This window comes from Cucurbita maxima, unplaced genomic scaffold (assembly GCF_002738345.1).
Source record: "Cucurbita maxima cultivar Rimu unplaced genomic scaffold, Cmax_1.0 Cma_Scf00029, whole genome shotgun sequence".
Classification (NCBI taxonomy): domain Eukaryota; kingdom Viridiplantae; phylum Streptophyta; class Magnoliopsida; order Cucurbitales; family Cucurbitaceae; genus Cucurbita; species Cucurbita maxima.
The window spans coordinates 2,926,434-2,951,501 of record NW_019272045.1 but is presented as its reverse complement, the minus strand read 5'-3'; the positions used below and the strand labels follow the sequence as shown (position 1 = coordinate 2,951,501).

The 25,068-nt window shown below is 36.3% G+C and overlaps 1 protein-coding gene, 1 long non-coding RNA gene and 1 pseudogene across 4 annotated transcripts; all 3 read right to left on the bottom strand.

Annotated features, from left to right (window-relative positions):
* Positions 1-127: 127 nt before the first annotated feature.
* On the bottom strand, positions 128-3,160 carry LOC111465746. 3 transcript variants are annotated; one of them, XR_002714253.1, is made up of 5 exons: positions 2,979-3,160; positions 2,847-2,905; positions 798-1,533; positions 377-722; positions 128-195 (listed from the first exon to the last, which is right to left on the bottom strand). It is a non-coding gene; the product is annotated as an uncharacterized LOC111465746 (long non-coding RNA). The 3 variants fall into 3 exon arrangements; XR_002714251.1 differs by having other exon boundaries at positions 138-234; XR_002714252.1 differs by having other exon boundaries at positions 138-234; positions 798-1,524.
* Positions 3,161-10,817: 7,657 nt separating this feature from the next.
* On the bottom strand, positions 10,818-11,760 carry LOC111465646 (ethylene-responsive transcription factor ERF037-like). The gene has a single exon (XM_023110130.1). It carries the CDS (start codon positions 11,679-11,681, stop codon positions 10,929-10,931), a length of 753 nt encoding a protein of 250 aa, XP_022965898.1. The 5' UTR covers positions 11,682-11,760; the 3' UTR covers positions 10,818-10,928.
* A 4,605-nt stretch (positions 11,761-16,365) lies between these two features.
* Positions 16,366-17,692, bottom strand: LOC111465330 (annotated as a pseudogene).
* Positions 17,693-25,068: the final 7,376 nt, after the last annotated feature.

Below are 25,068 nucleotides of genomic sequence, written 5' to 3'. Positions count from 1 at the left end.
GTTAGAGGAATTCAAGAAAATGCATGAATGAGTGATTCATCAAATAAGAGTCTCGGCAGATTTAAGTAAAGAAAACATTTAAACAAAAATGTCACCTCCTAAAGCGTCCTCCACTTTCAACCTCATCATCACTGGAAAATTTGGCACCATTTTCGCCCAAAAGCGTCCTCCCGATCAGGATCCCAACTTTTCCACCTGTCGCAGCGAAAAACTTAATCCAAATGAGCCAGGGATCTTCCAATGCAATAAAAAAAAAAGAAAAAAAAAAGACATATAATTAAATAGCAATCAATAAAAGAAGCAAACAAATATAACTTGCAATTCAGAAGCAGTTTCAGTTGGTACCACTCTGATAAAAAAACTGATTGCATAGTACCTCTACTGCCTTCTTTCGAATCCAATGCGAGTTCTACCGGAGCCACCATCGTAGCCATCACGTGTCGATGAGCCACCACTCGCTCTCATTCCACCACTGCCAACTTTATCCTTAGCTTTCTTACCTTTCTTCACTAGTCAAGAACTGATCAAGTCCAAACGGATCGGCTTCTTCGACCTCTCTTTCTCTCTGACGGATAAGGAGCTGCAGAAGAAGGGGCAGCTCCAGTACTCTCAGACCGAGCCTTTTGAGCTAGCGCTCATAGCTCTGACTCCTTCTTCTCCATCTGCTTCATAAACATTTCTTTCTGAACCTTGGATCTCACTGCAACTGCTTCTCATGCTTTCTGTTCGGCAACATACAATGCTTCAGATAGCTATACGATGCTTCAGCTCCAGTCCTCCCATCAGGTGCAAGACACTTCTTTCGGATTCTTCCAATTTGAAATACAAGGAGGAATTTTCCAGTCCCGCTGATCCTTCACAGTGACAGGACGAGGGGAATGCATGACAGGCACCGAGTGGATAAACTGGCTCAATTTCAAATTCTAATGATTCTCTCTTTGGCGCCTGAATTAAACGCTGCTGATTGCTGAGATGACTTATACTTAATAAACTTCGAATCTGATGATTGTTTGGCTACTTTTTTAGGCTGAGCTGCACTTAATCTTAACATTCACTATCTTTTCAAGGACAGACTTCGTTTCCTAGGTTGTTTCTTCTATCCCTCTCTGCAATCCTTCATTTTCATCATTTTTCAAGATCTTTGGAATGAGGTCTTTATGTTATCGTTCGGTTTGACGATAGCATCATCTGCAACAATTCCATGATCATCCACAGTGACAGGAAGGATCTTTGATCCAGGCTTTTGATGATCTGTCTCTACCAATGTCAAGGGGGTATTGAGCAACGTGAATCTCTAGGAATGCACCATTTCCAAAATCCTCTACTTTCCGGGGAATAAATCCACTCCGCTTCAAGTAAGGCGGCACATGATTTGGCTTAACCACAGAAGTTTGCTCTTCTTCTGATTTACTAAACCGTTTCTTGAAATATGGATCATTTGTGTGATCGTAGTGTGTTACAGTTGTTGACTTTACAGAAGGAAGGTCTTTCAGAGGTGCCACAATCTTAGCTACCTAATACGACCTGCAGAGTCTGAAAATCAATTACTATGAAGTATTCTTATTTGTTGCAAGTGAGAAAACTAAAAGACAGCTTCATCTAAAATACCAATCCAATAATCAATTCAAAGAATCATTTGTTTCTAGCATGATATAAACATAGCCAGAGGTCAGAAGATTGATTCAATAAACAAAAATTACCAAAGAAGAGAGCAGTTATCAACAGATGTCTACCAAGTTGACTTACTTCCGTAGCATTTTAAAACTCCGACCTAACGTGACTGTATATGTGAGTGGTGACTACAAATTCGTCGACTCTTAAGAGAAGATTAAAACATGAACGTAACCAAACTATAACAAAACTTCACATGCGTCCACTACAAATTTCAGAGAATTGTTTGAATATTTAGTTACAGACTACAGTACCTTACTTCAAACCAATAAACTTGGAGATCAAATCTACGATCAAGATAACCAACAACTTAAGTAAACGCCAGAAATTATTGACAAGAACCTTCAACATTCAACTTAACGACTCCAAATTCATTGAGAAATTAATCTTAATTCTATCATATGACCAAATCTTCAGAATACTAGAATAAGAACATCAGCTTGGGCCAATCCAACTATTAATTCAATTGAAAACAAAGCTGGAAAAGTCATCTGCCTTTGATATTAACCTAGCCAGTAGTCCAGACGATTAATGCAATAAAAAAATTACAAAAGAAAAATAGAAAAGTTTTTCGACCAGGTGCCTATCAAATTGATCGACTTCCGTAGAACTCTAAAACTGGAAACCTGATGTAACTAAACATTCATAGATTCTAAGTTGAAAAAGAGATTTAAAAACTTGAAACCGAAGCTTACTATAACAAAATTTTACTTGCGTACGATATAACTTCCGAGAGTTCTTCGTCAAAGAATATTAAGTCACAATTTACAGTACTCTACTTCCGATTAAATAAACTTGGAAATCAGAAAAATAATCGAAAGAATTCATGACAAAGTAAAATAAAAAAACGTCAGAAATTATTAGCAATAATTTTGAATACTCAAATCAACGACTCCAAATACATAGAGAAATAATCCATGAAAAAACCACAGGAAATGAAAGCAGAGACAAGATCCAGTTCCACGCGCATACAAAGTATGAGTAGAAATTATTTATAGCATAAGGAATTACGATTGTCACCACCAGAGACAAGAACAGCACCAACAGTATTCAACTCAATGATTCCGTATTTACAGAGGAATCATTTTTACCAATTCTAAACAAGTTAGATCATCAGAGTACTAGAACAAGCTTTCCAGTTCCAGTAAAATATGAAGCAAGAGAGAAGAACTAACCTGTAGCATTCGAAATAGCGATTTTCACCCTCGGAGAGAAGAATGACACCATCAATATTCTACAAATAACAACAAATTCAAAGAGCAATCATTCTTAATCAGAAAGCAAACGAAACTTGTAGATAGATAAACCTCCGAAACAAAGCAGACGCTGAAATCGACTTCGTTACAGCAACTAGGAAATAGATACGGTAACGCGTAGATCGGCGATGGCCTCCGAGAAGAAGGACACATCTGCGTTATGGCTATGGCCTCGAATGAAGAGAATGAAGAGAAAGCGATTGATGATGCTAAGAATCAGAGAAAACGACGACGAGGATTTGGTTCGTGTTGGGCCAGTGTTGACGCTATATATACCGCAATTTCGCGCCCTTCGTGAATTCCCATTACTACCCTTTCCTTTACAAGATATTTCACTTTTATCCTCAACATTTTTTTTTCTAATTTCCATTTTTACCCTTTCACCACCAGGTTTCCTTTCCTTTTTCTTTTATAAATAAAAATAAAATTTTCGTTTGTACTTTTTTACCCGAAAAAAGCGTATAAAACAAAATATACTTTTTATTAATAAATTCGTCTTCGAAATTAGAAAAAAAAAATAATTATAATGAAATTAACTATACAAATCATCAAAATGAGAATAACTCGAAAAATAAAGCTAAATAATTATAATTATAATATACATACGTGAGAATATATATATATATATATATAAGTGAATAATTAATTTTCAAGCTCAAACTTTAAATTTTATTTTTTTTAATTTCACATTTTAGTTTTTTCTTCTTTTCACGATCAAACCCCTTCAATTTTAAATAGAAGGTAATAGATGCTAATATGCTCGGATAAATTTTTTTTTTTAAAATAAAATAATTTATATTTCAAACGAGGATGGAAGCGGGAAAGCAAAATTTCGTCCAAAAGCCCAATTACTATAATGACCTTTTTTTTTCTATCCCTTTTCAATCGGCGACTTGCAAACCCATATTTTTTTTTTTTATAATTGCTATTTTTACAATACAACTATTTAATTTTTTAAAAAAATAAATATATAAACACTATTTGTAGTTATAGATTTCTTTTGTTCATATACTTTTAAAAATCAAGTTATGTTTTAAAAACTAAAACAAGTTTTAAAATGGACTAATAATTTAAATATTGTGACAAAAATTTTAATAAAAAACTAAGATAAAAAAACTATTTACAATATTTTAAATCACATTAATATCAACTCTATATTTTTTTCCGTTTATTTTCAAAAATTAAAATTAAGAAAACCAAAATGTGATTATAAAAATGAATATTTGTTTGGAGAAATTGAATGGAAGAACAGATTTTGAATCCAAAGACCTTTTTACAAACCCTATAATCTCTTAATGGTTTTCTATCGTAGTGAATAAAATAATAATAAATTATTCTCTCTGTCTGTCGACACCCGCAAACCTTGAAAATTAGAAGAATAAAGGCTAAAAATAAATTTATGAAAGGTGGGGCCCGCCCACTTCCTGGGTAAATATATAGGACTTTTTAAAATTTTATAAATATAAAATAAAATTCTTAATATTATACTATTAATTTTTTTTTATTAACCTGTAACATTTAGTAGATATTAATCCATTAGTCATTTTTTAAAATTTACTTTATTCATGTATTTTCTGTCAATAAAACATTTAACCAACATTACTCATTCAATATTCTTGTGTAAATTTTTTCTCTATATTTGTGTTCATCTTGATCGAGTGTAAGTTATTGAGCAATCCTAATCGTCCAAACATAAAATTATTCCAAACAAAGAATGTTTAACTATGAAGTTCTCGATTGAGTCACCAAAAATAATTTTCAATTATTTTAAGTTCTTCTTAGTCATCATATACTCAAAATCGCTCTTATTCAAATATGGTACCGATTCGTTTATGTACTCATTCTTTACTCGAGTGTCACAATGAATACACAGTCAAAATAATATATATAGGTCCGAGATAATATATTTCATAAAAAACAAAAGGAATTAGAAGGAACGAACATAAAAGTACCATCGGGAAGGCAATCAAATATATGACATACAAAGAAAAACATGATTAAAGCTCCATAACTTTTGACTATGATCACTTAATGTGGTTTCCTTTTATATTTTCACCAATGTTGATTTATATTAACCCATCGTGGAAACTTTGTAACTTTTTTTTTATGATAATTAATATTCCTACCAATTTAGTTCTCAACAATTATTTTTAAAAAGTTAATGCAATAAATAATTTCATCCAACTATAAAAGCACTCAGTTTTTTTATTAAAATTATTTAAAAAAAAAAAAGACTAAGCAAATATAATGCTATAGACTTAATTATTGATTAATAGAAACTTAACTGTTGATTTGATCTTGAAAAGGCTTATTGCTTTGAATTAAGAGTCCAATTAATTCTTTTAATAATAAATTTACCCCACCAGCCATGAGAATCAATGGTCACAACAAATTTGTTAACAAAAACTTAATTATCTGGAATTTTAGTATTTCGATAGACATAAAAATTATAAAAATTATAATTTATGTTAGGAAAGACGATTCTCTACAATTGTGTGATATTGTACACTTTGAACGTAAGTTCTCATAGTTTTGCATTTGGGCTTCACAGAAGGCTTGATACCAATGGAGATAGTATTCCAAAAGGTGACCCGCTCTCAATAATTCTCAACAATTTATATGTATTAAATCAAATAATATTTAAATATTCTAAATTTGTTTATAAATTTATTGAACATAAAATAATTTTAAAAAAAAAACTTATTGTAATTTAACCCGAAGGAAACATGAAAACTCAACTAAAAAGAAGGTATTAATTCTGCCATTTATTTAAATTAAATGTCCAATTTAATAAGGTTTAAAGAATAAAAAAAAAAAATCATCTACCCTAACTAAAAATATTAATAAAAATAAATAAATATATACATTAATTTGTTTAACTTTAACGTAGGAAGCTATAAAGATTCAATTCGAGCATAATTTAATAAATATAAAATATATATTTTTCAATGAACCGATTCGAAATTAAGAAAATAATTTAATGTAAATAATTAGGGTAAAAGTAAACTTAGTACACACGTTAATTATGATACATTAATGTAAAAGTAAGAGCAAAGCTGGCAGTGGAGGAAGACAGCTATGTCGTCCGAGAGTTAGAATTGGATTTGGACGTCCATCTACACATGTACGAAATTTTCTTTTTCACACATTTTTCTTCTAATTATTATTATTACAAAATACACGACATAGCTTTCTCTCAACAGTCCTCCATTAATAATCTCTTCTCAATCACTATTCACAATAACCCTCATATCTCCCTTTTTCTTGAGTTTGACATTGAAAGAAATATATGTTTTTGTATCATATATAATTTCTTTTAATTTTTTAATAATTGCCCTTTCCAAACTTGTTTTTTTTATAAATTTAATCCTTATGATTAGAAATATTAAAAGCTGCATTTTATATGTAATTTCCTATATATTGATAAAAATTTTATAAATAATAAATTATAGTTTTTTTTTAACTATTAAAAAATTAAATTGATTTTTTTTTTTTTAAAAAAAAAGGAAGAATAAATTATTTTTGGTAATATGGAGTTAATATGAAATTAAAAAAAAAAAAACTAGTATAACAAGTTCGTCCGAGGATAAGAAATGTTAGAACTGTTGAATGATAAAAGTCTCACATCGATTAATTTAGGGAATGATCATAAATTTATTATCAAAGAATACTCCTCTCCATTTATATGAAACCTTATGGGGAAGCTCAAATCGATGTCATAAGAGCTTATACTCAAAGTGGACAATATCATGTCATTGTGAAGAGTCGTGATTTCTAACATGGTATCAAAGTCATGCCCTAAACTAAGCAATTGAATCCTCGAATATCGAACAATGAATTGTGAGCTTCAAAGGTGTAGTCAAAAGTGACTAAAGTGTTGAACAAATGGTGTACTTTGTTCGAATGCTCCAAAGAAAGGAGTTGAGACTCGATAAAGGGAGACTTATAGTGTACTTTGTTCGAGGGGAGGATTGTTGAAGATTATTGGAAGTGAAGAATACTGTCTCTATAGATATGAGATTTTTTGAGAAAACCCAAAGTAAAACCATATTTAGCATAAGACTTAAACTACCAAATGTCGAATTAAATTTTAAATTTAAGTCTAAATCCTAAACCCGAGTCGTAAGAAATTTAAATATTAAGTTAAATTTTCTTAATTATTTACCATTAAAAAAAAATTCTAGTTTTTTTTTTTTTTCCTTTTTAATTTATGGAAGGAGTAAATTCACAAAATTATTTAACATTTAAAAATAGAAATTATATGATAATCATGTTCTTTAATATAATTTAAAATATTTTTTAAAGTCTTCTAGAAAAAGTACATTTTTTAGATGGATATGAAAGGGAGGCAAAGCCCAAATTGATGGAGACCGGGCAACAACTATGTGAAGACAACAAAAACTCAATTTAATCTCAAATAATTAAGGCACTGTTTTGTTTTTCTTTTTTTGAGGGAAACGAGTGATGGTTTATTACACAACTGCCCTTATTCATGCATGAATGTAGATTTTTTCCTTTTCATAAATATGAATGCACGGCTTTGATCAGGGTCTTTTCTGTCTTTCATGAATTAATTAACTCATTAAAGAATTGTGTGATTAATGGTTTTAAAAAATAATTTAACTAATTTGAATAAGACATGGCCATGAAGACAAATGGATAATCATCAAAATTGAGACAAAAAGTTTAAGTCGTGTGTTAAATATGAGATCCGCACCTTTGAACTACTACTACTATTTATTATTATTATTATTATTGAAATTTATACTTTTAAACCCTAAAATTAGAGGAGATATTTATGTTAGGAATCGACTCTCCACAATAGCATGATATTGTCCACTTTGAGTATAAGCTCTCATGACTTTATTTTGGAATTTCTCAAAAGGCCTCGTACCAATGGAGATAGTATTCTTCACTTGTAAACTCATGATCTTCCACTAAATTCACTTTTCAACAATCCTCCTTTCGAACAAAGTACACTATAAGTCTCCTCTTATAGAGGCTCAACTCCTTTTTTTGGAGCCCTCAAACAAAGTACACAATTTATTCGACACTTTAGTCAATTTGACTACACCTCGAAGCTCACAATTCATTGTTCGATATTTGAGGATTTTATTGAAATTTGCTTAGTTTAGGACATGACTTTGATACCATGTTAGGAATCATGACTCTCTACAATGACATGATATTGTCCACTTTGAATATAAGCTCTCATGACTTTGGTTTGTGCTTCTCCAAATGGCTTCATAACAATTGACATATTATTCTTCACTTATAAATCTGATCTTCCACTAAATTCACTCCCAATAATCCTCAACAATTTCATCTCTCTTTATTTATATTTTTTTTTTAAAAAAAAAAATGAGTTTCTTTTCTTTTCCTACTTTTAAAAAAAAAATTAAATAGTTATAAAAAAAAGAAGTTTATTAAATGAGATCTCAATTTTCAATTTATATTTAATAAGTTCATAAATTTTAAAAAAATTTAAAATATGAAACATGTAAATAATTTAATAAACGCTAATTTATTTATTTATTTATTTTTAATTAGCAATACGAAAAAATGGAGATATGAAGGAAATAATAAATAGTAAAAAAGTGAGAACCAGTATCATTGTCATATTTATAACAAAAACTACTTTGAGAATGATTTTTCAAATATATTTAATTTATTTTCACACAAAAACCATTTCATTTTCTTGTGCTCTACAGTCACATGTATTTTAAGTTCTTTTGGTCCCAATCCTTTTCCACCTCTCTCAATAATTTGAATTAAAAAATAAATAAATAATTTGAGAACAGTTTTTCAAATAAAATTAATTTCTTTTCACACAAGAATTAGACAGATAAATAAATAAATAAATAAATAAATAAATAAAATATATATATTTTGTGGCAGTAGCTGAAGTGGTTCTCTTTTTTGTTTGAAATGGCTGGCTGATGATATGAGAATTTTTGAAGAATGGACATAAATTAAGGACACAAATCTTTACCAAATTTGATGAAGAGAATAATGTTTGGGAGAGATGGAAATGTTATCCCATTTCAAAGTGGGAGATATCTTCAATCATTATTGTTTCTAAAAATCAAATAAGGCTTACCTTTTTCACCCTACTTGTTCCCCCCTTTTGTCTCCCCTAATTTGATATCAATTAAAATATATATATACATATATTTAGTTACTTTATTTTGAACAATTCTATGTTTGGTGACCTTTTAGGCAGTTTCTTGAGTGATGATAAAATATGTTGGAATGACTCGTTTTGATATGCGAGGAGTAGGCAACGTGACCATAGCTCAAACCATATCGTTTTGATGCCGGTTGCTTAATCCGGAATCCAAATAATTTTATTTTAAAATGTATGGTGTGAAATTCTAGAAACAATAAAATCAAATTTAGTGTTTCTGTTTGTTGTTGTTACGGTTCCATTTTTTAATAATATATAAAAAAACGTAGATACAACGGTCTATAAATAATGGACCATCGTAACATAAAAATATGATCAATTTTATCCATAGTCATTTCGTCATCCTAAAAAAATCTATTAAAATGTTCCAAAAATCTAGAACATTTATCTAGTTCTTGTTAATATGAACTCAGCCGATTTAAGAGTTATATATATATATATATATATATATATAATTTATTTAATTTCGAGCAACTAAATTATAATGAATCCATCCTGAAAATGACAATTGGTTGTGAAGAAGTTAATGAGGCTCATGAAACCCTAAGCTAGACTACAACCAACCCTACTGTTTAGGAAATCAGTCAACATATATTTCTTCCCAAATTTACTATATGTGGACCACACAAAACCAAATTATTATATACCATTCATAGTCTATTAAATTATAAGTTGAATTCTTTTAATTTTAAAGTTTGTGCTTAAAAAAATTACTGAACGAGTTGTATCATATGAATTACATTTTGCTCTTATCCATTAAATTATAGTTTGATTAACTTAAATGGTAAAAATAGTAATCCATGTCTTAAAATTATAAGAAATTTAAAAACGTGTTATTAAAAATAATTATTTGTGTAATTGGTTTACCATAAACTAATACTCATGGGGCCCGACAATAATGTCGAATATTCTATTTTAATGTACAAAAAATAATAACAATAATAAAACAAAATTCCATTTGAAGTGTACGGACAGGGATGCCCCACTATACATTAATTCTCAATAACATATATGATAACGACGAAATTAATAAAATTTGGGGATGCAACTCAGATGGTAGAGCGCTTATTTAGCATGCAAGAGGTACGAAGATCATCTCCCCATCTCCACTTAGTCAAACAATTTTGGTAATTTAAATATTTAGTACATTTTCAAATTTATTAAGAGTAATGTTTATATGAGTGTTGGTGATATTTCAAATACCAATTATCATGTTTAAGGTGCAGTTAGTTGAAAACTCAATTCTAAAAATCTAAGCACAAATATGTGTGGGTCATACAAGACCTTTGCTCCATTATTGTAAGCAGCAAGAATGACAATTATCACTGCTCCTCTCTCTCTTATTTATTTATTTATTTATATTTTTTAAAAATACGTTTTTGGATCGACTGATATTTTTTAGTTGGTTGGGATCCGTCATTTATTTTTTTTAATTATTTTAAAAACTACGCTAATAAGTATAATACTATAAAACTTAAATATTAAATATTTACTTAGTCATAAAAAATAGAATAAGGTTAATCCAAAAAAAATTAAAAATTAAAATCAACCTATTTAATTTTCAAATAAGTTTATCTTTCATTTAAATACACAAAAATATTTTAAAAAGTTGTTGAATAGTTAATGAGAGAAAGGAAACCCTCTTAGACAAGGTCCCTAATTTTAATTTTCTTAGCCCCTTAAAAAAATTGTAAAAGGACTTCGCATTTAATTTAAATAAATATTTGACAAAAAAAAAAAAAAAAAAAAAAAAAGAAATTAAGAGAGAGAAGATTACACAACAAATTCACAGCCAAACCGATCTGAATTTAATGTTACCACGAGAAAGGTAAAGGTTGAAATGAAGCGGGAATCACACACTCTGTTTCCGCCATTGCCATTTGATCTCTAAAGTACTCATAAGCTTCTTCTTCTTCTTCTTCCCTTCTGCTTTGATTTTGATACCATGGCCCACAAATATACTGCCACTCGTCACACACGAACTCGCCCGATTCCTCGTAACTCGTCCCCAAACTCGGCAGCTTCACGATTTCACTCAGTTCCTCCGGCGTCGACTCGTCCAACTCAGATGACGATGAAAGCGGAGGCGACGGCGACTGGGATGATGGAGATAATGGCGGTGGCGGTGGAGGAGGGTCGACGTTAGGGAGTTGCATTGAGGCGGCGAGGCCGGCTGCGAATTGAACGTCGCGGGGGGAGGAGGAGACGGGGCGGGGGAATGAGGCGGCGAGTTCAGGGAAATTGAGGATAGCCGAGTTTCCTTTGATGGTAAGTGCGGCGACGTCATGAGCACGCGCCGCCATTTCAGGCGTGGCGAAAGTGCCTAGCCAGATCCTACTCTTCTTCTTTGGCTCTCGAATTTCCGACACCCATTTTCCCCACACCCTCATTCGGACGCCGCGGTAAATTGGGTGTCGATTGTTGTTGTTGCTGCTGCTGCTGTTGTTATTTTCTCGCCTGCGCTTCAATTGCGTACCGCCTTGTTTGGCCCGAGACGAGGAGGACGAAGACGACGGCGAAGAATTTACGCCACCCAAGTCGGTCTCCGGCACGGTAGCGTTGGCCATTGGTGAGTGATCAGAGTTATTTTAGTTAGAAATTTGGAGGAAAAAAAGAGAGAAAGTGACCGGAAACGTGTATGAGAGTGAGGTGTAATTGAAGCTGTGTGAAATATTGGGGGTTTTAAACAACCATCATTGGCAATATAATTCTGACACGTGTCAACACACATTGGAGAGAGAAAGTGTCGACAGGAGAGAGAGAGAGAGGAACTTTTGGTGAGTTCAAAAGTGTAAGGAAGGATTTTGAGAATAAAAAGTGCCACCGTAATAAATGACAGTAAGTAAAGCCAAGAAGTATAAGCTGACCGTCACTGTACCTAAAGAAGATGAGGCTAAATAAAGGAAAGGAAAGAAAATTGAAAATAATTTGTAGTTATGACACGAGCTAACACGTTACCTCAATTCACGACTCGAACTGACTTAAACATCGATGTAAATTAAGTAGCAAGCAACTTCGTGCACGGTTCGTTAGGTTATGAGTGACACCAAGTTTGGTGAGATTTTATATTTCATATAGATGAATTTAATTTAATTTTCGAGCCGTATATCCAAACTTGTATTGAAACCCTAACTTCATCCAATTTTAAGTATAATATTAGGACTTCGAGAATTTAGTTCCTTAAACTAAATAGTTTATTCAAAGTATTTTCTTAAATTCCGACCTATTAGATTTCTCGAGTAATTTTTAGTTATTTAAAATATTGTGATTATTTCGTCATTTAAATAACAAATAAAATAAATACTTGGTCATTTCTTGCCCCCTCTTAACAAGCAGCTTCTTGTTTACCGGTTGTTTCTTTTTCAATATCGCTTTCCTTCAACAATTCCATATATGGGTCTTTTTGTCTTTTTACCAAGCCCTTTGGCATCAAGCAAACATGGCTCATTGGTGAAAAAGAATTAATAAATGCATAAATGCCAAAAAAATAATTCATGAATGAAACGACATCGTTTTAAGGAAGGACATAATTGAAAGTTTTTTAACGCATAAAAGATAATTTTAAAATTTTAAAATATTAAAAACCATATTAATAAATACATGTTTTGGACTGATTTGAAATTAATAAAGTCAGTTACGTAGTGTCAGTTTTCACTTAGAAATACAAAAATAATTTTTATTATTTTAAAGTCACTTCAAAAACGTGATTTAATTTTTTATCAACGAATTTTTTTCTATAAATATATAATTAAAAAAACATTGTAATTTATTTCTATGGTGTGGACATTATAACTAAACCATGTTTCATGGTGTCACTGTCATGGGGCCTTGGCTAGCGCTGGATATTGGAGCGTTTCATGGGCTGAGGGCCCATGGGCCTATTGTAAATTTTTTATTGGGCCTATCAAGGAGGGGCCCATTTTCAGTGCAATTATATTGGTCTTTTAAAGATATCTTTGTCCTTTTCTTCTCTCTCTTACATTTTAACAATTTCCTCACCCTTTGGAAATGGGCCCCGCAGGGTTTTTTTCTAATTTTTTTAAAGATCAAAATACGGTACTCGTAGGACCTACGTTTACAGTCACAATCGAATTAAAAACTTGAAATAACCACACTTTCAAATCTTTAATTTAATTAATAAACCATTTACATGCAAATAATTGCTACAATTAAATCATTTATCATTGGAAAAATATACGCATTACTCTAAATATGATGGTATGTACTATCGAATTTTTACTCTAGAATTAATAAAAATAGTTTATATTTTATTTTTAAAAATATCCTTTATTTTGTAAAGTAAATATTTTAAACATTCAAATAAGCTATTTTTAAAATTTTATGATTTTTTTTTTTTTTTTTTTTTTTTTTTTTTTTTTTTTTTTTTTTTTTTTTTTATAGTTTAAGAGTATTAATTAAACTTTTTATTTTAAGAGCAGTCGTAAAAGTTCAAAGTTATTTTTGAAATTTGAACGTATTATTGAAATTTTAAAAGTTTAAGGTTAATTTAGTCAAATTTTGAAAGTTTAAGAGGTATTTTTTAATTTAGTCAATTTTTTTTTTAAAAGCAAGTGACCAATTAACATAAAAATTGGGCTAAATGCCTAATTGAGGATTAAATAATAGGAGTAAAAATATAGTATTTTCAAATCTTTTAAAGATAAAAATATAATATTTTAGAATTGAGATACCAATGAAATCTATAATTATAATTAAAGCTGAAAGATAAAATAGATATTTTCTCCTAAAAAATTATTAAATTCATAATTTGTAGAATTAAAAAAAGAAAAAAGAAAAAAGAAAAAGGGCAATAATTGTACTCGTATGGGTATGTCACTTGTCTCCGGACATAATGACCAATAGAATGAGGCAAGACCAAATTGAGCTAATTAGGCTCTATGTACAAAAACAACCATGAATGCGTTGGTTTTTGTTGGTGTAGTTTGTCCCATTGAGATTGTGATTGCAATTTAAAAGATATTACACGGCATTTAAATCACGTCGTTATCATCGATCTAATAATAATATAATAGGTTAAGATATAAACCAGTGATCAATAGCTCAAAACTTTTTAACCGTGTTCTTTTTTATTGAAAAGAAAAGTCAAATTCATCTAATTTTAATATCTCTTACAATAAAAAAAAAAAAAATTGTTTGTAACTTAGTTTTTCACCATGTATTTCAATGTTATGTTTTTTTGTTTTTTTATATGGAACATGTTTTTAATGAAACGATCAAAACTTTCGGTGACTCAATTATATGAATTTTAAAGTTAAACATGTTTATTTCAGTATCGCTTTCCTTTAATTAATTTTTTGTGTGAACCTTTTTGTCGTTTTGTCAACTCTCATCATATCAACCAAACATGGCTCAGTCGAGACAAAATAAATAATAAATATACACATACTAAAAAAATTCATAGATGAAACGATCTCATTTAAGGAAATTCATTTTTTTTTTATGTGTAAATTATATTCCTTTTTAATATAATACCTTTTATTTTAATTAACTCAATAACCTTGAATAGTGAAACTAAAGAATATTGAGAAGTAAAGGGTATATATATAGTATAAAAAGCACACTTTTTCATAATATATCTTTTAAATTTAAAATTACTATTAATTTAAAAAACCAATTTAATAAATTATTGAAATAAATATCTCATTAAATTATTATTTTATTAACATATTTGAACGTGTATTTTTGTGACATAAATTAACATAGCTATCATAGCTATATTTAAATGAGAACGATCTTAATAGTAGATTGATTAAAAAAAACTTAAAAGAAAAAATAAAAATTAGCGTTTACCAACCCGTTGGATAAATTTTAAAATTTGAATATATAAATAATCATATTTTGCAGCTATATTTATAATTACTAAATAAGTTTTCACTTAAAAAAAATAATTTATCTCAAAATTACTTAAAAAAATAACTTTATAATGACGAAACTGGTCAATGTGTCGGTGGAAATTTTAGGTTATCAATGGTCTTATATATATATATATAAATTAAAATAATGTTATTTATTTCTATGGCGTAGAAATTATAACCAAGTTCCTTCCCGTCGCACACCTATCGGCGATTGAAGTGCTTAATGGGCCGAGGGCCCATGGGCCCACCGCAATTTAATATTTTGGACTCCCGAAACAATGGTGTGGTTGGGCTTTATAGCAGACAATTTGTTATTGTTCCTGTCAAGGAGGGGGCCCATTTTCACTACAATTAAATTGATCTTTTTTAAGTATCCCTGTCCTTGTCTTCTTTGCCTTGACAATTTCCGCACGTTCCCTTTTGATGTGGACCCCGCAGGTTTTTTCTTTTGTTTTTTTTGTTGTTTTTAAACGAAATACAGCACTCACAAAAATAAAAAACTAGTGATGGGTATAAAGTTTAAAATTATTTAATAAATTAAATAATTTTTTAAACTTTCAAATATTTCAATTATCTTTTCAATACAAAATAGAAAAAAAAATTGAAATTTGGAGATCTATTAATCATTTTCTAAATCTTAAATTTTTTAGAGAAAAAAGTTAGATAAAATTACTATTTTAACCTTTAAATTTTGAGTTTAGTTCTTGTGTTACATTGATTTTTGTAGTTTAATTTCAATTTGGTCCAAGTTTGAAAATGTAATTTTCTTACCTATTTTCAATATTAATGTTTAATTTTCTTTAATTAGTTAAAAAAATTATGATGTAACATTTTTTTAATTAATTTTAGAAGGGATGAAAAATGAGTGATAAATATTTAATTTAATTATAATTAATTTTAAAAATAACATAACAGACCAAAGTGAATGGGTGAAATTTTGGTGGTGAATATATAAAATGTTAAAACATACCCATCAAAACTTAACTCAAAATTGATGGATAAAATTATATCTAGAGGAAAAAATTTGGAGGGTTAAAAACAAATACGGCACATTTCAAATTTATAGAATTAAAAAAATAAATAATTGCACTTATATATGTGACTTGGGTCTCGAGACATCTTGACCTCTACAATAAACAAGAAGACCAATGAGATAAACCAACGATAAATGCACATGTATCGTTTGTCTCATTGAGATAACGATCAAAATTAATAAAGCATTACAAGACATCTAAATCACATCGTTATCATTGACCCGACCATAATTTAATAGAATAAAATATAAATCAACCATAAAAAATTTAAGTTTTTTTTCATCTCACTTTAGGATGAAGAAGTGATCTAAGAAAATTTAAGGATGGTTCTTTTGATAAAATTACCGTATGAAAAAAACGGTAAATTTTCAATACAAGAAAGCCATCTTCTACTTTGCTTCTTTCATTTCACTTCAAGCTCCACAAGCAGTGTCAAGATTGCCTCACACATCTCACAACCATCAGGATCACTTGCATTCTTACTGTTCCTGGAAGAGTAAACCATCCACGCGTGATCGAGCTTCTGGTTCGGTCTCACGACAACCGAGCCAGGAACTTCAGCATCACGACATGTCACCAAACCGTCGCTCTTCTCCCCATACCGAAGCTGCAAATGAAGAGCACACAATGCCATGACAGCTGAAAGAGGAATCACCACTGGAAGACACCGCACACCCTGCACCACCGTGTCGGATTCTGTCCAAGTTCTTGGAAGAGATAGCCAAGGTAACTCAGCATGAGCTATATGAGTCATTGTAGCAAGAACTCACCCGTGCTTCGGAATGGAAGGAGAGTGTCGGTATGTTCTCAGGGAGCTTGTGATTGGTGATGAACTCCTTCCGCTTCTCGTATGTTAGATCTTCCAACGCTCGAATGTAATAAATAAGACTAAAATCTATTCTAATGGAAAAGGTCCACCACTAGTAGATATCTTCCTCTTTCAGCTCTCCCTCAAAATTTTTAAAACGTGTCTTATAGGGAGAGATTTTCATACTCTTATAAACAATGTTTTGTTATTCTCTCCAACCAATGTGGGATCTAACAATCCACCCCTTTTGGGGCCAGCGTCTTCGCTCACACTCGTTCCCTTATCCAAACAATGTGGGACTCCCCAATCAACTCCTTTGGAGCCCAGCGTCTTTGCTGGTGCACACCGCCTCATGTTAGGGCCAAGCCTTCTCACTGGCACATCGCTCGGAATCCGGTTCTGATACCATTTGTAATAGCTCAAGCCCACCGTTAGTAGATATTGTCCTGTTTCTGCTTTCCCTTTCGGGTTTTTCTTCAAAGATTTTAAAACGCGTCTACTAGGGAGAGGTTTCGTTCTCCTCCCTAACCAGCGTGGGATCTCACGACAACTAAATAGGCAAAAGAGAAAATGCAACCAGGATGATGTTGCATATCAGTAGCTTCATGATCCTACGCATCTCTTTGTCAGCGACCTGCCCCTCCCGAAGGATATCCGAGGCCAATGGGGTTCCTCCAATAAGGACTTTGTACCAGAGCCAAGCCAACAACTTTGTCTTTCAACTCATTGCAGTAGATTGATAATGCAGCAGCAGCATCAACCCCACCCTTGCTATGCCCGAGCAGCATCACTCGCTTGCCCGAGCCCCAATAAAGCTCCTCGACCTATTCCTTCAACTCCCAGCAATATGTCCACACGAAGAAAAGTCATTCCAAACAGACTCAAAATTTGTCGGGTTTTATCCTCGTAAAAACGGAGCAAGAAGGGATAATCTATAACCTCACAATGAATTTTTTGAAAAGAATTTCTTGGTTCCCACAAAATACAAGGGACCATGATTGCTAAACAGACCTGAAAACTCCAAATTTCCATTACAATAGTGAAATAAACTCATGAAAATGATCAAAACAAATGAGATATTTTCTTATACCTGGAACTAATAAATAAACAAACGAGTTCGGTAGTTTGTGCTCTCCGTTCCTGAATTATCGAAACCGATGGAGTCGGTTGTAGAATACAAATTAATCTTCAATCTCTGATATCTTTGAGTTGAAGCAGAAGATATTCAGCAAGATTAGCAGGACTCAAAATTAAATATCAACCGATTCATCATCCATATCTCCATTATATTGTAAAATGTATCACCAACATATACAAAATATCAACAAAATACCACTATTATGATAGGCTCGTTCGATGAAAGTTCCATCTTAGCTAATTTAGAGAATGATCATGAATTTATAATCAATGCCCTCACAACGCGTTGCATCGAAGGCGCCCAGCCAATGGCCAGAGGGCAAGTGGAATTTGTAAATTTCCAATGTTTTTGGACGAATGTGCAAATTTTTTGTTATTTTTTTAATTGAAAGACTCAGATTTTGGATTTAGTTAAATCTTCATAAAAACGGTCAAAAAGCAAATAGGATCTCCCCAGCCAACGTGGACATCACAATCCACCCCCTTCGAAGTCAGCATTCTCGTTGGCACTCTGTTCCTTTCTCAAAGAGATGTGGGACCGCCACCAAATCCACCCTCCTTTGGGGCTCAACGTTCTTACTAGCACGACGCCTCGTGTCTATCCCTTCGGGAATAGCGAGAAAGCTGGCGCATCGTTCGATGTCTGTAATGACTCATATCCATCGCTAACAGATATTATTTTCTTTAGACTTTTCCTTTCCAGCTTTCCCTTAATGCTTTAAAAGGCGTCTACTCCTCATGTGTTTTTGTTCTCCACAAAATATGTTTAATATTTATGTCCCACACTGAAATTAGTTTGGTTGCTTTATAATACTAATATAATTAAAAAAATTTAACAACATTTTGACAGGTTAATTATTTTTAGGCCACACTAAAAAAAATATCACTAACCTAATATTTCAGATTATAAACTCATTTTATTTATTATTATTTTTGTTATGGATATAACATATAAAATAATAATTATTAAAGGCGGTAATATGTTAAATAAAAGCTCTGCCTTATTTAGTTAGGTTTGTAAAAACATATGAGTTCACGCGAATGGAGGAGCGTGATTCTAGGGGCCATTGTTTTGGCAGAGTGGCGGAGTCTTCGTCCACTTATTCTATTTGTGTATATTTGGTTTTTCTATTTTTGTAATTAGATTTATTATTTAAACCATTCAACGGATGTAAAATAAATATATTGAGTCTTCAGCATTACCAGCGAATCTCTCTCTCTCTCTCCTTTTACTTCCGCTAATTTTTCCTTCGAAGAAACCTTCGGCCAATTTTTTTTTTTTCGTCGACATCCGATTTGCCAGAGTCAACAAGTGGTATCAGAGCCTGGTTGAAGCGATCGGTAGTATACCATCACAGAGGAGCCAACCTATCAACAAACAAGTTGAATAGCTCAAGTGGTTAGAGCGTCGATCTAATAACACACAGGTCTTAGGTTCGAGTAGAAGAAAATGCAAAGCACAAAAATAAATACATCGTGGGGCCCATCTCAAGCAGGCTCGCTCACTCCTCCACGCCGCCAAGTGCCGGCATCTCCATCACCACCACGAAGAGGCCGTGGCCGACATCGTGATGACGGGCGTCGAGTAGTTGTTGAGCGAGTGATCAGAGAGACAACGACCGCCGTCGTTCAGTACCCGATGTTGACAAGGTCCAACTACAACGAGTGGGCCTTGTTGATGCGTGTTAACCTACAGGCGCAAGGGTTATGGCACGCTGTCGAGCCAGAGGAAGGAGAAACAATCGAGTACCGGGAGGATCGGCTGGCGTTCGCCGCCATATTACGATCTGTGCCCCCAGAGATGCTGGCTTCTCTTTCCACCAAGCGCACCGCACAATCGGCCTGGGAGGGAATCAAATCCCGTCGGGTCGGTGTACAGCGAGTGCGGGAATCCAACATCGAGCAACTGCGAAAGGAGCTCTCGGAGATTCGCTTTAAGGACGGCGAATCCGTCGATGATTTTTCAATGCGGATCACGGGGCTCGCCAACAGCATCACCACCCTCGGTGGTGGCATCAGCGAGACAGAAATCGTGAAGAAGATGTTGCAGGTCGTTCCCGATCACCTCGAGCAAGTCGCGATTTCAATCGAGACATTGCTTGACGTGAACGACCTAACAGTGGAAGAGGTGACCGGAAGACTACGTAACGTCGAGCAGCGGAAGAAGAATATCACTTCAGCTGTTGACAAGGAGGGCCGTCTACTCCTCACGGAGGAGGAATGGCTTGCACGCCTAAAGCTCCGCGACAACACCGGCGAGAGCAACGGGTCCTCCTCCAGCCGCAAAGGCGGTAAGAAGCCATGGATGTCCCACGGGCGCACGCGCGGGAAAGATGAGAATCAAAAGAAGGAGTCGACCAATGGCAGGCCGATCCATTGCTCGAACTGTGGGAAGAGAGGACACCTGGGCAGAAATTGCTGGAGCAAGCTGAGGAATAAGGAGAAGGCCGAAAAGGCCCAGGCCCATGTGGCTCAATCCGAGGAGGACGAGCCAGCTCTCTTCATGGTAACCGCATGCGTCCCCAATTTCGATTCCAACTCCGACGACGATCTTGAACCCAAGAAAGAGCTCCAGTTGGGCGTAGCAAAGCTGGCACCAACTGGGGAGCCAATTCAACTGGAGGAGGAGCGAGTGTTCGCTCAGATCGGCGAAAGGGACGAGCAACACGAGCACCAGCAATGGATCCTTGACACAGGGGCAACAAACCATATGACCGGGGCTAGATCTGCGTTCTCCGAGCTCGACTCGGGGATCCGTGGGACGGTGAAATTCGGCGACGGCTCCGTCGTCGAGATCGAAGGGCGCGGCACCATCCTGTTCGTCAGTAAGGGAGGCGAGCATCGCAAGCTGACCGACGTCTACTTCATCCCGAGGCTCAAGGCTAACCTTGTGAGCCTGGGTCAGCTCGATGAGACAGGCTGCTTCATTTCCATCGAGCGCGGACTACTGAAAATCTGCGATAATCAACGACGGCTGCTCACGCAGGCAAGACGAACCACAAACCGTCTTTACATCCTGGAGTTAGAGATAGACCAACCCGTTAGCCTCTCGGCCAAGACCGAAGAGGTATCTTGGAGGTGGCACGCAAGGTACGGACACTTAAACTTTCCTGCCCTAGAAAAGTTACAGAAGAAGGAGTTGGTGCACGGCTTGCCAGAAATCAAAGGCGTGAACAAGCTGTGCGACGGGTGCCTCATCGGCAAACAGAAGCGCACACCCTTTCCGTCTCGAACAGCCTACCGAGCCGATGAGCCATTGGAGCTTGTACACGGCGATATTTGCGGGCCCATCAAGCCGGCGACCCCAGGCGGTAAGAGTCTCTTCCTCCTGTTAGTCGATGACAAAAGCCGCTTCATGTGGCTGACTTTGCTGCAAGCGAAAAGTGAGGCGGCAGAGGCGGTTAAGCGCATTAAAGCGCGAGCGGAGGCCGAATGTGAGAAGAAGATGCGAGTGCTGCGCACAGACCGTGGCGGAGAATTCACCTCGGCAAGTTTCAGTAAGTACTGCGATGAGGTCGGCATACAACGGCACCTAACGGCGCCCTACTCCCCCCAACAGAACGGAGTGGTAGAGCGCCGAAATCAGACCATTGTCGGGACAGCGAGGTCATTGTTGGTGACGGCCGGGATGCCTGGGAGATTCTGGGGAGAGGCAGTAATGACGGCTGTCTATCTCCTCAATCGGTCACCAACCCGAAGCCTCGACGGGAAGACGCCATATGAAGCCTGGTACAACAAAAAACCAACAGTACACCATTTTCGCGTGTTCGGCTGCGTCGCATACATGAAGGTAACACGTCCCCATCTCGCCAAGCTCGATCCCAGGGGGCTGAAGGTCGTCTTCATCGGCTACGAACCCGGGAGCAAGGCGTACAGACTCTATGATCCTGTGGGGGGGCGAGCTCACGTGTCTCGCGACGTCGTCTTCGACGAAAGCACCTTCTGGCAGTGGAATGACGTGATCGAGGCAGACCGTAATCCAAATCAATTCACGGTGGAGTACCTCGTCACTGAGCCTGAAGAAGGAGGAGCCCAGCATCAGGAGACGTCACCGCCGCCAGCAGGTGCACCACATGAACCAGTGGAATTCGCAACACCACGGACTGCGGATTCGACGCTGGATGCCGATCACGATACTGATCTGGAGGCTAGGTACCGGAGGATGGATGACCTAGTGGGAGGAGGTGAACCACCTGGACTAGCAGCGCGCGAGCTCGAGGAAGTGGCCGAACTACATGCCGTCAGTGCAGATGAACCAAACACCTTCGCCGAAGCAGAAAAGAACCCGTGCTGGCGGAAGGCAATGCAGGAGGAGATGACATCCATCACTGAGAACCAGACGTGGAGTCTGGAGGATATGCCACCGGGACACCGAGCCATAGGGCTCAAATGGGTCTTCAAACTGAAGCGCAACGAAAAAGGAGAAGTTGTGAAGCACAAGGCTCGTCTGGTGGCGAAGGGCTACGTCCAGAAGCAAGGAGTGGATTTCGAAGAGGTATTTGCGCCAGTAGCAAGGTTAGAATCCGTTCGTTTCCTGCTGGCAATTGCAGCACATCACTCTTGGGAGGTTCACCATATGGACGTAAAGTCTGCTTTCCTTAACGGAGAGTTGAAGGAGACCGTCTATGTTCGACAACCACCTGGCTTCCTGGATAACGACAACCCTAATAAGGTACTGCGCCTGCACAAAGCACTCTACGGGCTTCGACAAGCCCCACGAGCCTGGAACGCGAAGCTCGACAGTACCCTACTGTCACTGAATTTCAAACGTTGTGCCTCTGAGCATGGCATGTACACGTACGGCCACGGCAAAAAGCGACTGATCGTGGGAGTGTACGTCGACGACCTCATAATCACTGGAGGCGACGTGGGAGTCCTCGGAAGGTTCAAGAAGGAGATGTCGAAAAACTTCGAGATGAGCGATCTCGGTGTGCTCAGCTACTACCTCGGCATCGAAGTGCAACAGAACTCTTCCGGCATCTCCATCTGCCAAAGTGCATACGCGAGAAAGCTGCTGGACACAACTGGGCTTATGGACAGTAATCCTACCAGGACGCCAATGGAGGCCCGACTTCAACTAAGGAAGGCCGGCACTACGACGACAGTCGACTCCACCAATTACCGCAGCATTGTCGGGAGTCTGCGCTATCTGGTAAACTCTCGTCCTGATCTTGCTTATTCTGTTGGATATGTGAGTAGGTTTATGGAAGCACCTAGGGAGGAGCATCTAGTGGCTGTCAAGCGCATCCTGCGCTATGTAGCCGGAACCAGAGACTGGGGCGTAAGATACTGCGCTGGGAGCGAAAAGGAGAAACTCAAACTGGTCGGCTACAGCGATAGTGACATGGCCGGTGACGTTGATGATCGTAAGAGCACCAGCGGAATGATCTACTTTCTCTCAGGCGGCGCGATCTGCTGGCAATCAACAAAACAGAAGGTAGTTGCTTTGTCTTCCTGCGAAGCAGAATACATCGCCGCTTCGATGGCAGCAACTCAAGGGATCTGGCTTGCACGACTAATGGAAGAAATCATCGGGAGAGAAAGCGATCCACCAATGCTATACATAGACAACAAAGCTACGATCTCCCTGATCAAAAATCCAGTTTTGCACGACCGGAGCAAGCACATAGAAATCAGATTCCACTACATTCGAGAATGTGCAGATCGAGGGCTCATCAAAATTGATTTCATCCGAACAGAGGAACAACTTGGAGACATTTTCACCAAATCCCTGGCGCGGGTGAAATTTGAAGAACTACGCTCAAAGATCGGAGTTCAAATAATAAGGTACAGCTTTTAGGAGGGGATTGTTAAATAAAAGCTCTGCCTTATTTAGTTAGGTTTGTAAAAACATATGAGTTCACGCGAATGGAGGAGCGTGATTCTAGGGGCCATTGTTTTGGCAGAGTGGCGGAGTCTTCGTCCACTTATTCTATTTGTGTATATTTGGTTTTTCTATTTTTGTAATTAGATTTATTATTTAAACCATTCAACGGATGTAAAATAAATATATTGAGTCTTCAGCATTACCAGCGAATCTCTCTCTCTCTCTCCTTTTACTTCCGCTAATTTTTCCTTCGAAGAAACCTTCGGCCAATTTTTTTTTTTTCGTCGACATCCGATTTGCCAGAGTCAACAAGTGGTATCAGAGCCTGGTTGAAGCGATCGGTAGTATACCATCACAGAAGAGCCAACCTATCAACAATCAAGTTGAATAGCTCAAGTGGTTAGAGCGTCGATCTAATAACACACAGGTCTTAGGTTCGAGTAGAAGAAAATGCAAAGCACAAAAATAAATACATCGTGGGGCCCATCTCAAGCAGGCTCGCTCACTCCTCCACGCCGCCAAGTGCCGGCATCTCCATCACCACCACGAAGAGGCCGTGGCCGACATCGTGATGACGGGCGTCGAGTAGTTGTTGAGCGAGTGATCAGAGAGACAACGACCGCCGTCGTTCAGTACCCGATGTTGACAAGGTCCAACTACAACGAGTGGGCCTTGTTGATGCGTGTTAACCTACAGGCGCAAGGGTTATGGCACGCTGTCGAGCCAGAGGAAGGAGAAACAATCGAGTACCGGGAGGATCGGCTGGCGTTCGCCGCCATATTACGATCTGTGCCCCCAGAGATGCTGGCTTCTCTTTCCACCAAGCGCACCGCACAATCGGCCTGGGAGGGAATCAAATCCCGTCGGGTCGGTGTACAGCGAGTGCGGGAATCCAACATCGAGCAACTGCGAAAGGAGCTCTCGGAGATTCGCTTTAAGGACGGCGAATCCGTCGATGATTTTTCAATGCGGATCACGGGGCTCGCCAACAGCATCACCACCCTCGGTGGTGGCATCAGCGAGACAGAAATCGTGAAGAAGATGTTGCAGGTCGTTCCCGATCACCTCGAGCAAGTCGCGATTTCAATCGAGACATTGCTTGACGTGAACGACCTAACAGTGGAAGAGGTGACCGGAAGACTACGTAACGTCGAGCAGCGGAAGAAGAATATCACTTCAGCTGTTGACAAGGAGGGCCGTCTACTCCTCACGGAGGAGGAATGGCTTGCACGCCTAAAGCTCCGCGACAACACCGGCGAGAGCAACGGGTCC